The 12,093-nt window shown below is 38.2% G+C and overlaps 2 protein-coding genes across 8 annotated transcripts in view; one reads left to right on the top strand and one right to left on the bottom strand.

Annotated features, from left to right (window-relative positions):
• Positions 1–10,613, bottom strand: part of XPO5 (exportin 5) — a 58,914-nt gene extending 48,301 nt beyond the window's left edge. For 2 of the 5 annotated variants that reach the window (XM_074310803.1, XM_074310806.1), the window contains exons 1-5: positions 8,545–8,791; positions 7,274–7,395; positions 6,197–6,269; positions 4,876–5,013; positions 4,482–4,664 (exon numbers count right to left, since the gene is read on the bottom strand). In XM_074310803.1, the coding sequence (XP_074166904.1) occupies positions 4,482–4,664; positions 4,876–5,013; positions 6,197–6,269; positions 7,274–7,395; positions 8,545–8,649 (621 nt within the window). In that variant the 5' untranslated portion in view covers positions 8,650–8,791. Of the gene's footprint in view, positions 1–941; positions 1,022–4,481; positions 4,665–4,875; positions 5,014–6,196; positions 6,270–7,273; positions 7,396–8,544; positions 8,792–9,329 lie in introns of those variants that run through there. The other 3 variants (XM_074310804.1, XM_074310805.1, XM_074310807.1) reach the window with 3 other exon arrangements.
• POLH (DNA polymerase eta) overlaps positions 9,136–12,093 on the top strand; it is a 44,722-nt gene continuing 41,764 nt past the window's right edge. The window contains exon 1 of one of the 3 annotated variants that reach the window (XM_074310809.1): positions 9,136–9,389. The gene's annotated coding sequence lies outside the window, so the exon portion shown is untranslated. The remainder of the gene's footprint in view (positions 9,390–12,093) is intronic. The other 2 variants (XM_074310810.1, XM_074310808.1) reach the window with 2 other exon arrangements.

Raw genomic sequence — 12,093 nt, 5'->3', positions numbered from 1 at the left:
GACCTATATATTCAAAAATATTTATAGCAGCTCTTTGTGGTGGTAAAGAACTGGAAATTGATGGGATGACAAATGGAATGTGACAAAATACTATCTGTATGCTGTAAGAAGCAAGGAAGATGGCTTCAGAAGAACCTGGGAAACTTTGTATAAACTGACATAGAATGAAGCAAGCAGAACCACAAGAAAAATTTACACAATAGCAATATTGTAAATATAATCAACTGAAGGATTTAGGGACTCTAATCAACATAATGACCAAACACAATTTCAAGAAATTTAGGAAGAGTTTCAGATATCATCTGGGTAATTGTGTGGAAGATGTATTTGAAAAAAGACTAAAGATCAATGTTCAACTAATAAGTAGTTACTATAATTTAGGCTATGGATTGAAGGACTGAATTACCTTGGAGTCATTTGAGTGGAGAAAGTGGGATGGATGGGAGAGATATGGTGCAGATAGAACTGATGTGATTTGATGGATGATTGGATGAGAGAGTAAGAGGTTTGTAAACTTGGGTGACTAGATGAATCATGGTGCTTTCAGAAGAAACAAGGAAGTCTGCAAGCTGAGCTGGGGAATGGAAGAAGATAATTAACTCTATTTTAGACCTGTTAAAACTCTGAATTGGGGATACAGACATCCCAAATACAATTGGTAATAAGGAATTTTGATCAGAAGAGATGAGACTTAGATATATAAATTTGGGATTTCTCTATATGGAGATGAGTGACCGCATGAGAACTGATACAATCACTAAAAGCAGGTGGAGAGAAGAGGACCTAGAAGATCTGAGTCTTAGAGAATACCTATAATAAGGGAACAGGAAATAGGTGAAGATCCAGCAAAGGAGAATGAGAAAAGATCAGAGAGAGAAGAAGTAGGAAGTAACAATTAAAAAAAAAACAAAAAACACACCATAAAACTCAAAATAACAAACCTGAAGGAGACTCTCCTGAAGAGATGGTCCTCAACAGTGTCAAAAACTGCAGGGATGTTAAGAATGAAGACTGAGAAAAGTCTATTAGATTTAGCAATTTAGAGATGGATGGTTTTGGAGAGAGCATTTTCAGTTGAATGTTGGAGTCTGAAGTCAAGACTGCAAGGGGATGAGAAATGAACAGGAGAAAAAAGGAAGTGAATCTAAGTGGCAATAGTTCAAAGAAAAAGCAGGGTCAAGTGAAGGGTTTTTTCCATGATTTTTGTATTTTTTTAAGCTGGGGGACCCCAACAGAGTATTCATTACATAAGAAGAGATTCAAGATTAGCAAGAGAAGATAGGATGCTTAAGTGAAAACAGGATAAGGATTCCTCAAAGCCTTGGCTTTTGCAAAGAGCTATATCAATCAAAAACGGGAACAGTGCAAGAGATTCCAGTTATAGAATAGGGAAAAAGAAGCTCATGTCAGATGGCTTCTATCTTCTTCAAAACCTTTCACCAACAATTAATTTTGTTGTTTCGTTGTTTTAGTTGTGTCCAAATCTCTGTAATCATGACTCCATTTGGGGTTTTCTTGGCAAAGATACTGGACTGATTTGCCATTTTTCCAGCTCATTTTACAGATGAGAAAACTGAAGCAAAGAGGATTAAGTAAGTGACTTGCTCAGAGTTACAGAGTTAGTATATGTCTGAGACTGGAGTTGAACTTACAAAGATGACCTTTTTGACTCTAGGCCCAATACTCTATCCACTTTGCCACATAACTGTCCCATGCAGTTATAAGAGTAAGACACGTTTTCTTCACTAGGGGAATATTGATATTTAGTGAAAACTAGAGGAGTGATAATATGATGGATAAGGTCTCAAAGTACTGCCCCTAATTTCTCCCTTGCTGCATTTCTAATATTTTCTTTGATTTTCCAGGTCTCTTTGGTACTGGACAAGAGTAAGAATGACAGCATATGTTACTTGTGACTTATGGTCAATCTCATCCTTAATTAATGTCCAATCAATTGTGCTAAGCACTATTTTCTAATATCTAAGAATTGTCCTAATCTGGAAGTGGGAACAAAGTTTGATTGAACTGAAACATTCCAAATGTATAGGAGATGAGTCTTGGAATTGCTGGGGCACAACATTCAAGTAAAAGCCTTAAAAAATGAAGAAATTAAAACGGAAGGCACAGAAATATTAGGATCATAAATTTAGAGCTGGAAGAGATCCTATAGATCAAGTCCAACACACTCAAATAAGAAAAACTAAGATATGTGACTTGCCATATTAAAATTCAGATTTTCCTGACCACATTTATTCTACTATATTGTCTCTCCCTATTACTTACTCTACATGGCAACTATTCTATTGTCTACCACCCTTGTTCAACCACAAAACTAGAGACTATAATTTTGGATATTTTGGATTTCAAAATATCTGAAAACTACTGTCCAAAGCTCAACAACAATACTAAATTTGGAAGGGGTGAAGCTGATTATCCTTGAAGAATACATTTTAAAGATAATTTTTGTTTTGAAAGCCTTTCCCTTAAAACTGAAGACTATAAAAATAAATATTTAAAATAAAATAGTTCTGCATTCAGTGATTTTTCTATCTTGTCCCAGTTCTGTATGTTGAAATCTCTCTCTGGACCTGGAATTACCACACTGGAAGTATTCTCTGTTCCCTGTAGCCTCTCTCTCTGATTGGATGGTTTTTTCTTATGCCTCTAAACAGTCAAATTTCACTTCTAAGCTCAATTCAGGGCTTCCTCTGCCATCCTCTTCTCTCCCTACCTTTGCAACTTCCTTTTACCTATATTTTTCCTTCATTTAGAATATAAGATTCTTGAGGGCACAAACTTGTTCTTTCTACTTGTGTTTATATTTCCAGTGCTTAGCACAGTGCTTGGTACATAATAAATATCTGTTAACTTACTATCAAATTTATCCCTAAAATTATCCCAGCATGACATTAGCACAACAGAAAACTGCAATCAATAAGCATAATTTCCAGATAATGTTCACAGACTATACATTCTGTAGTGCTGAAATATCTTTTTTCTTGTTGTGTGCCAATTTATCCAATCTAAAGGATTCTACTATCAAATAAAAAACATCCTCTAAGTCACAACCACATCATTATACTTCTCAGGCTATAAATAAAACTTTTCCCCAGGGACAAAATAACCTATGTTCATAGTTCACAACAGGTAATTAATTCAATTTTGTAACAAATAATCATAATAACCTATGCTTTCTTAGAAAGTTGGCTAATCCCCAAGGGTTATTTAGTTAATAAACCCCACCATTTTCATTCTGTCAGTGGGCTAAGCTTGAGAAAATTTAAAAACAAAACAACAACAACAAAAAAAAGTTTTCTCTCTCCCAAAAAGGTCTTAAAATTATGTTTTCTCTGAAATTTCCTTAAAAACCATTCATTAGTAGTGGCAGCTGGGTAGAGCAGTGAATAGAGCATTGGTCCTGAAGTCGGAAGAATCTGAGTTCAAATTTGGCCTCAGATACTTACTAGCTGTGTGACTCCAGGCAAGTCACTTAACCTGATCTCAAAAATCAAACAAAACCCTTTATTGTACAGCCTATAGATTAAGATATCCGGAAATTAAATAAGATAACATTTGTAAGGTGCTTAACTAAATACTTACTCTCTTTTCCATCCCTTCTTATACTTAATCAAATGGCTAATAGCACCAAAGTTTTACAATGCTAAAGGAAATAACTAAAATTCTGTTTCATTGAAGAATGTTCTTGAGTCCTAGAAACTAGGCAATCAAATTGCCTCTTCCCACTAAAATCATCTATAAGGACTAATGAGAAATCAATATTGAGCTCATCCCTCCCCTGCAGTGTTGAAGTCTCAGCAGGACAAACACCAAAGTTTAACAAAGACTAATGATGAGCTCAACAGTTTTCCTGCTCTTGGAAAAGAATCAAAGTAAGGAAAAGGCCAGGATTAATAAGAATTAATGCTCATGAATTTAATAAGCATACTACTCTCACTATCAAATAATGGACTTAATAAACATTAAAATGTCAACCAAATATTAAGTATCTAATTAATAGTAGAGTGCTTTGCATGCAACAGGTATTAATTGGTTGTTCAAATAGATCTTTAATCTTTATAGCAAAGTCTAGAATCCTTACTGATAAGGATTCCTTTCCTCCATCAATCCCATTGTTTGGACACTAAATTTTAAGGAAGTCATTTTCAGTTCATAAAATCATAAATTTAAAGCTGGAAGGAACTTTTGAGGTCACTCAATCTCCTCATTTTACGAATGAAAGAACTGAAGCCCAAAGAGGTTTAATGATTTCCTGAGTTAGAGAGCTACTAAATGCTTGAAGTAGAATTTAAATCAAAATCTTCCAGACTCCAGATAATTTCTACCCACTAAACCACTTTACCTGAGATACATCTACCAACTAGTTTATTTTGCCTTGATGCAATTCTTAGAGATTATATCCATAAATGCTTTACCACCTCCTGAACACTTGCTGCATCTCTGAACAAGGGGATTCCTCTTACCATTCGCCGATATTTGTTCACATTCTGTTGAAGGGTATTAAGTAGAAAGCTGAAGATCTTTTCCATGTTCTGGGTTAGTGTTTGCTGGATGTCCCTTCTTCTCTGAGGGGGTAGTGTTTGAAAAGTTACGACATCTTCTGCCAGTCGAAGAAGGATGAACATCACTAGCTCTGTCTGAGTTTCCTAGAGCAATGAAAATAAATTAGGTAAGTCTAACTGTAATGGGATTTCTTGTAGCTACCTGCTACTACTAGCCTGAAATTTTGGAAAAAGTATAACAGATCACTATAACAAATTAATCATGTGTTTCATCTCACATATCAAATGAGCTATGGCTGTTTTTAAAGAAGATCTTTTAGGCACTAAAAAAAAAGTTGTGTGTTATATTTCATACCCCTTGTTTGGAGAGGGTGTCCAATTCTTTCAACATGTCGGGCCAATGCTGTGGCCATTCACGCTTAATCATTTCCACCACAATTCTAGATAAAACATCTTTAATGTGACTTTCTTCATCCAAAATATTTTGAGTCCCCTGAAAAAGAACCACTGCATATATAAAATCATTAAACATTAAGAGCACAGAAAATACCGAAGCAGAGCTATTTTCAGCTAAATAAAAGAACGCATATGTCCAAAGAAGAATTTAAAGAATTTTATAATTTCACCATGATCTCTTATAAATTCATATAATAGTTCATCAAATTATAATTGGTGCTCAGAGACAGGATGGTTTGATACTTCTCTTTATTTAAACATAATAGAATTTCTCCTCATACTTCTTCCCTTCTGTTTTGGGGAAGAACAAAAGGAATGAAATTTAGTATGGGAGATGGGAAGTGAGGAGAACATTAAAAAAAAAAAAAACTAAGTTAGGAAATAAGACAGAAGATTTGATGTTTGAAATATAATCCTTCATTAACAGTTCCATTATAGCTATATTCCCACTGAAATTTAAAGGTACTTAATTAAGACTTAGGTTGTTTGTATCTTAAACCAGAGAAACTGAAATTCAAGTGAGAATTTTCACTAACAAGAATGAAAATAATGACAAAAAGATGACAAGAGCCAGGGACCATATTTCCCTCCAAGAGTTTGGTCAAAATTGGTTCTTTTGCTTCTGCCTACCAACTCAAATACCTTGCATAATATAAACTATTAGTATAGTGAAAGAAAGTAGAAAATGGGTCCACTGAATTTTAAGTCAGATCTAAAAAGTTTAGACTCAAACATAAGAAATGGCCATTTAAAGAAGCTAATATTATATGAGATAATGATGAAATCCTTAAATTATCCCTGCAACGTTTATGCACAGAGCCCTTTGAATGGCATTTATAAAGCACTTTTAAAATTCAGCTTAAGAAATAAGACTGTTTCACACATTTATAGTAATTTGGGAAAAAAATACAGTTTTTATAGGGCTCACTCTGCTTAAAATCATTATTTCACCATTACAAAACAAACAAACAAACAAACAAAAAACCACAGGCAGGACCTTCTTCCTTTGGGGAATAGAAATACCAATGTCTCTGCCTTGCAGTCCTCATTCCCCATCCCAAAGCATTGTAAAATCCCTATAATGTTATCTAATTTCTATGGAACTGGTTAATTTATTACACAAAAAATTTCACATCATATTCCCAAAATAATTTTTTAATAAAGCTGCACCTCAGTCTAATCTACCCGTAGTAGAAGTTTTTCAAATATTCATTACTTACACTTGATATCAGCCCCATGACATTGTTTTTTAGAAACACCTTTTCCAGGCGAGACATGTTGTTCCACCGAAACCTGGCCAACAAAATGGAGAAATCCAAGACACTTGAGTATTTTTTTTTTTGGTAAAAAAAATAGTACTGTTCCCCAACCTCAATGATCCATTAAAGACTCAATCTACTGAGAAGCGTACCTTTCTATAAGTATACAAATATTTTTATTCTGAAGATTAAACTTCAGAGACTCTATATTAGGCACACAGCTCCAATAGATTTTAATGTGCACAAAAGCTAATGGGGGAATCCATGTACACAAAAATATCCATTTACTGTCACATTGTTTCATTTTGATGGAGATAAAATAAATACACACACACACACACACACACACACACACCCTGACAACTGTTCTGATACATAACTTTATTGGCTACTAAGATATTTACAATTCTAGTATAAACCTAATTTAATGTATAACACCAACTGTTGCAATGGGAGTTGGCTTAGGGAGTGAAGACCAAAATTAGGAAGCTGGCACATGGGAGCCTTAGACATTTTTGGATTATGCTATTCTATCATAAATTAATTGCTCATGTACTCTGAACTGAATAATATTCTCAAAAGGGTCATGAGTTACAGAAATGTAGAACCAGAGGGACCACATTGAATTGAGTGTTTATACAATCCTTTAATGTTTGCAAAATGCTTAACTCATATCATGCCCCAGACCCTACCAATCTCTCCTTGACATAGTTTTATATTATATGTATTAGTTTTATTTTATAGGAGAGGAAATTAAGGCCAAGATTATGTAAAGTGCCCATACTCACTCAGCAAGCACCTGAGGCTGGATTCTAACCCAATTTCTGCTGATTTTAAGTCCTATACACTTTCTATTCTGTATCAGGAAACCTCCTTGGAGAGGATTTTGTCCATTAACAGGAAGACTACCAGAAGATCACTAGGCATAAGTCACCAAAAAAACCCCAAATCAAACAATTCTTATATTCAGAAGGTTCAATAGAAAAACTACAGGCTACATGAGGCCAGAATGATCTCAGGTAAGTAAGAGTCTCTTACTTGACAACATGTTCCAGGATCTGAAGGCCAAAGTGTCTAATTATAGGCGTTTGTGTTTTCTCAGCCAACTTCAGACCACATGGGACACAAATGGGACACTTTTCTTTAAACTCTTCACAAAACTGGGGAAGGAAAATAGTTACAAGCTTTTACTAGCAGCTGAGAAATAAAAAAATATGAAAAAGATTATTTGATATTGTCAACAAGAACATGTCAACATATGAACATGGAAACAAAAACATCCTTTATTAATTACCCTTACTTTAAGATTTGTTACCCCAGCCAAATAGATTAAAAGAAAAAAAAATATTAAGAGATCTAGTTATTTCTGATTTCACTTTTTGTACAGAATTTATATATTTTCCCCAGAGTGAAGTTTAACATTCATAATCCATCTTGGAGAAACAAATTAATTTTTACCTGTATATAGGTTAATCAAGGAGCAAGAAGTGTTATTCTCCCCCTCTCTCCCAGCTTAAAAAATATTCATGGTCATGACCCTCCTTCCCCCATAAAACCGAAGACCACTTCCACTAAATGATACTACTGCCACTGTTAAATGAAAAAAAAAAAGCCAAACTAGAAGCTGAATTCTATGCAAAAGAGCCTAAAACATCACAAGTTAAAATTCTAGAGCTCTGAGGTGTGCGTAGAGGGTAAGGGGGGGGGGGGAGACTCGATGAGAGTAATGTAAGAATGAACAGGGAAGACAAACTGGGATGCTTATAAATGACATGAAAGGAGTGCCAGGATGAAAAAGTCCAGGCAGGGAAAGGGACAGGGGCTGCATGTTTACAGGTAGTTGAGGAGGGAGAGAAGAGATCACATAGAGTGAGATGGCTGTTAACCTGGAGGGGGGGGATGTGGTAGGGTGAGGGATGTGTGTAACTAGATGGGGTACCCCGGGAAGGAGGTGGAATCACTATTGTGCCCGATTTCTTGGAAAGAAGGGGGGATGGGCAGGCGCTGAAATCAAGCAAGGATGGGGCGTGGGAGAGTAGCTGGCAGCAAGGCCCGGAGGGCATCGTGGTGGGGAAGGGGCCTGGGAGCAGACAGACACAGTCGGGCCTTAGGGGTGAGGGGGACACTGAAGAGGAGCTGCTGAATAGGGGTGTCAGGGAGGGCAGGGGGGAGGGGTTCGTAGGCCGCGTGGGCCCCAGGCCAGGGCAGAGCCACGGGCCCGGCGTCCTCCGCGCGTGGGCAGCGGGGGCCGAGGCTCCTCCGCGTAGGTGCCACGATCCTCCCCCTCCTCCCCCAGCTCCCCAGGCTACCTTGAGGGCCTCGAGGCGGTAACGCTGGGTGGAGCTCGGGTCCATCATGACCGTCACCGCCCTCACCAGCTGCTCGCATATAACGTTCACTTCATCCGTCGACATGGCGAGAATCCCCCCAGTGGGGCGCGCGCCGACCCCCGTAGCACGAGGCAACCACTGCTATACCCGCAACCCGGGCGGCACCACGCAACAGCGCCCGAGTGGGACCCGTAGAAGACAAGAGCAGCAGAGCTACAAGAGAGTGAGAACCAACCGCTCCGAGTGGGGAGGGGGGAAGAAGGAGGAGGAGGAAGAGGAGGAGGAGGAAGAGGAGGAGAAGGAGGAGGAGCAAAGTAGAAGGGTAAGAGAGAGGGAATTCACCCTGCGCACGCGCTGCTGCCCCGACTCGGCGCTCGCACCCGGGGCCCCGTCACTGCGCGTGCGTCCTCTCTTGGGGAGTGTGGAGAGGGTGGGTCTTTGGCCTTCAGAGGGCGGGGGTGATTGGATGGAGGTTAGTATGCGGGAAGCGCGAAACCTCAAGGCCGAAGTGCGCAGGCGTCTCAACGGTTTCCCGCGACCTAAGGACCAGTGTCAGTCTAGTATAGATTTGAAGTGCGTCTTGTACGTCCTTCTGGTCGGTTGAGATCGGGACTTCTTTGGCCGTCTGACAACCGGCACCAAGGAGTGATCGCCTTCGCGAAATCTCGCCAGTCTTCCGCGCGTTCGGGAAGCTGCGCGTCTCCTGTCAGGCAGGCGGTGGGCGCCGAGGACGACCCCCCCCGCCGACCCCAGCTCCAGCTCACCTCCAGTGGCGACTCCCGGTGGGAGGCGTTCTCTGGTGCATCCTTCGTTTGGGTAGGAGTGTAAGTTCTATCCTGAGACAGCTCTTGCGGAAACATGTCGCCGTGAGATTCTCGGTTTCACGGAACGCCTCTTGCTGGTGACACTTTTCGGTTCCAGGGAGAGAGGGACACGGGCTGCTCCTGCTTCTGGAAACGGAACCGTCCCTATGGGTTGTAGAATTTGAGATGGAAAGTCTGGTAGAGTAAACCGAACCTCGGTGGGATCGGATTTGTCGCCTTTAGTCGGGGGTGGAGGGGAGGTGGGGCAATGTCTTAGCCGTCAAGTAGTGGTCACACCTAGAACAACGAAAAGTGCCCATGTTACTTACTTGGACGTTATAATCGCCTGAAAAGGATCCCAGCTGGTTCTTTCTTCCTCGGGAATAGACTGAAGCAGACCTAGGCATTTAGTGATGACACAATGCAGTTATGAACTATTAGTCTAAAGGAAAGGCCATCCTTAAAAAAAATAGTGACTCAGGAATGGTCGTCAAATCTGCGCTGGCAGCGAGTGGAAAGAAACTTCCTCCCGTGCCTGTTTTTGTGTTCTGTACTCTCATTTACATATTGTAGTCACTAGTATTTACGCCTCGGATCCCAGCTTCTATTTGATGACATAAATCCATTCTTTTATTTTAGGTGCCTTTTTCTCTGACAGTGATTATTTTTTGTTTCTGTAATTTCATAGTTGCTACTGTAATCCACTTTACAATGTTGTTGTTTTATATGTCAATTTAAAACTGCAGATGTATTACATCCTCCTTTAGCCATTATTGCACAGCGAACTAAAATTAATTTACTTTTTTCTGTCAAGCTTCTCAAATAATAGAATTAATCATAAATTTTAAAATCTTTTTTTGTGCTTTTCAAAATCCTGAAACATAGCATATCTTTTTTAAGTTGAATTTTATTTTCTGTTCCAGAATATTGCCAGATGAAAAATATCAAATTTGAGATTCTGAAAATAAAAAGATATATTAATAAAATTGAAAGTAAGAAAACTATTTAACTAATACATTTTTCCCCCTTGAGGCTGGGGTTAAGTGACTTGCCCAGGGTCACACAGCTAGGAAGTTTTAAGTGTCTGAAACCAGATTTGAACTCAGGTCCTCCTAAATTCGGGGCTGGTGCTCTATCCACTGCGCCACCTAGCTTGCCCTAAACTAATAAAATTAAGAGTTGTTTTTATGGAAAAAAAAACAAAAAACACAGATAATCTATTAGAAAAAGGAAATAAGAAAATCAAAATGCTAATATCGAAAATGAAAAGAATGAACTTTCCACCAATGAAGAAGAAATTAAAGCAATAATTAGGAGCTATTTTGCCCAACTGTATGTCAAGAAATCTGATAATCTAAGTGAAATAGATGAATATTTACAAAAATATAGATTGCCCAGATTAACAGAGGAGGAAATAAATTACTTAAATATACCATTTTTAGAAAAAGAAATTAAATGAACTATTAACTCCCAGAATATAGTTAGATGCCACACCTGTTGGCACATGGTTGGGTGCACAACTGTCAATCTCTGTCTCATATTTACATTTATACTACTTCCTCTTTGTTCACTTATGTTTCCTGCAGTTTTCAATTTAGTACTTCCTAACTACTCTGAAATACTTGTGCATTGTTCATTCCAATTTCCAGATTAACTACAGTGAGTGTTAAATGTCACTAACCATATTGTCAGTACTAGATCTTATCTGCCTAATTATCCTTTTTTGGTTTTCCATTTCCTTTGTCCTCAAATAATTTAAGGTTTCCTCTCTAGAAATACCATCTCATTTTTCTTATCTGTGTTGTTCTTGGGCTTATCCAAGTCCTATCCAGGAAGAATATTTTGTTTTTTCCAATTACATGTAAAAACAATTTTTAACATTCATTTTAAAAAACAATTTGAGTTACAAATTCCCTTCCTCCCTCCCCTTCCTCTCTTCTCCCTGAGATATCAAGGTATTTAATACATGTACAATCATAAAACTGTCAAGCCCTATCCGGGGAACCAAGCTTCAAATATTCTCTCCTAGAAGGCTTCAGCTGTTCTGATGGATGATGAAGAATGCATATGTTAAAAATTCAGAATTCATTATGTTTCCACCCAAACTCTATCCCCTTCTCAACTTCCTTGTTTCTGTATTGGGACTTAACATTCTTCTGGACAATTTGTTTTGCAACTTCAATCATCAGCAATTCTTCACTCTCCTTCACCCCTTTTCCAGTCAATTGCCAAATTTCTAGGAAAAAAAACACACACACACACACCTTGTTAGGCATTTTAAAACAGCTACAATATAAACATAGCCAACTCTCTCCTGCCCCCAAGACAAATGCACATTATTCCTCTTCATCCTTCATCCAGCCAAACTGGGCAACTTGTTTTTTTTCCAAACTGGATATTTTCATAGGCAAATGTCTCATGCTCTAAATATACTCTGTCCTTTCCTCTCCCTCTTAGGGATTTATAGTCTGCTTCAAGACAGTACCAATGATTTCTCCTGAGCAGTCTTGATTGATCTCTATCCTTCTCTAATATTCTTCTTACCTCATAAGAAGTTGTTTTGTATTTATTTTATGTTGATCTTTCTGTGTACATGTTTTTGTCTTGAAATGAAACCTCCCTCCTTAAGGGCAAAAGTTGTTCATTTTTCTTTGTATGCCTAGCACTGCAAACTGCACATCTTATGCCTTAATAAATGTTTGTTGAATTGGCACAGTGCTTAGAG

This window comes from Sminthopsis crassicaudata, chromosome 4 (assembly GCF_048593235.1).
Source record: "Sminthopsis crassicaudata isolate SCR6 chromosome 4, ASM4859323v1, whole genome shotgun sequence".
NCBI lineage: Eukaryota > Metazoa > Chordata > Mammalia > Dasyuromorphia > Dasyuridae > Sminthopsis > Sminthopsis crassicaudata.
The sequence above is the reverse complement of the archived record's forward strand: the minus strand, read 5'-3'. Positions and strand labels throughout refer to the sequence as shown.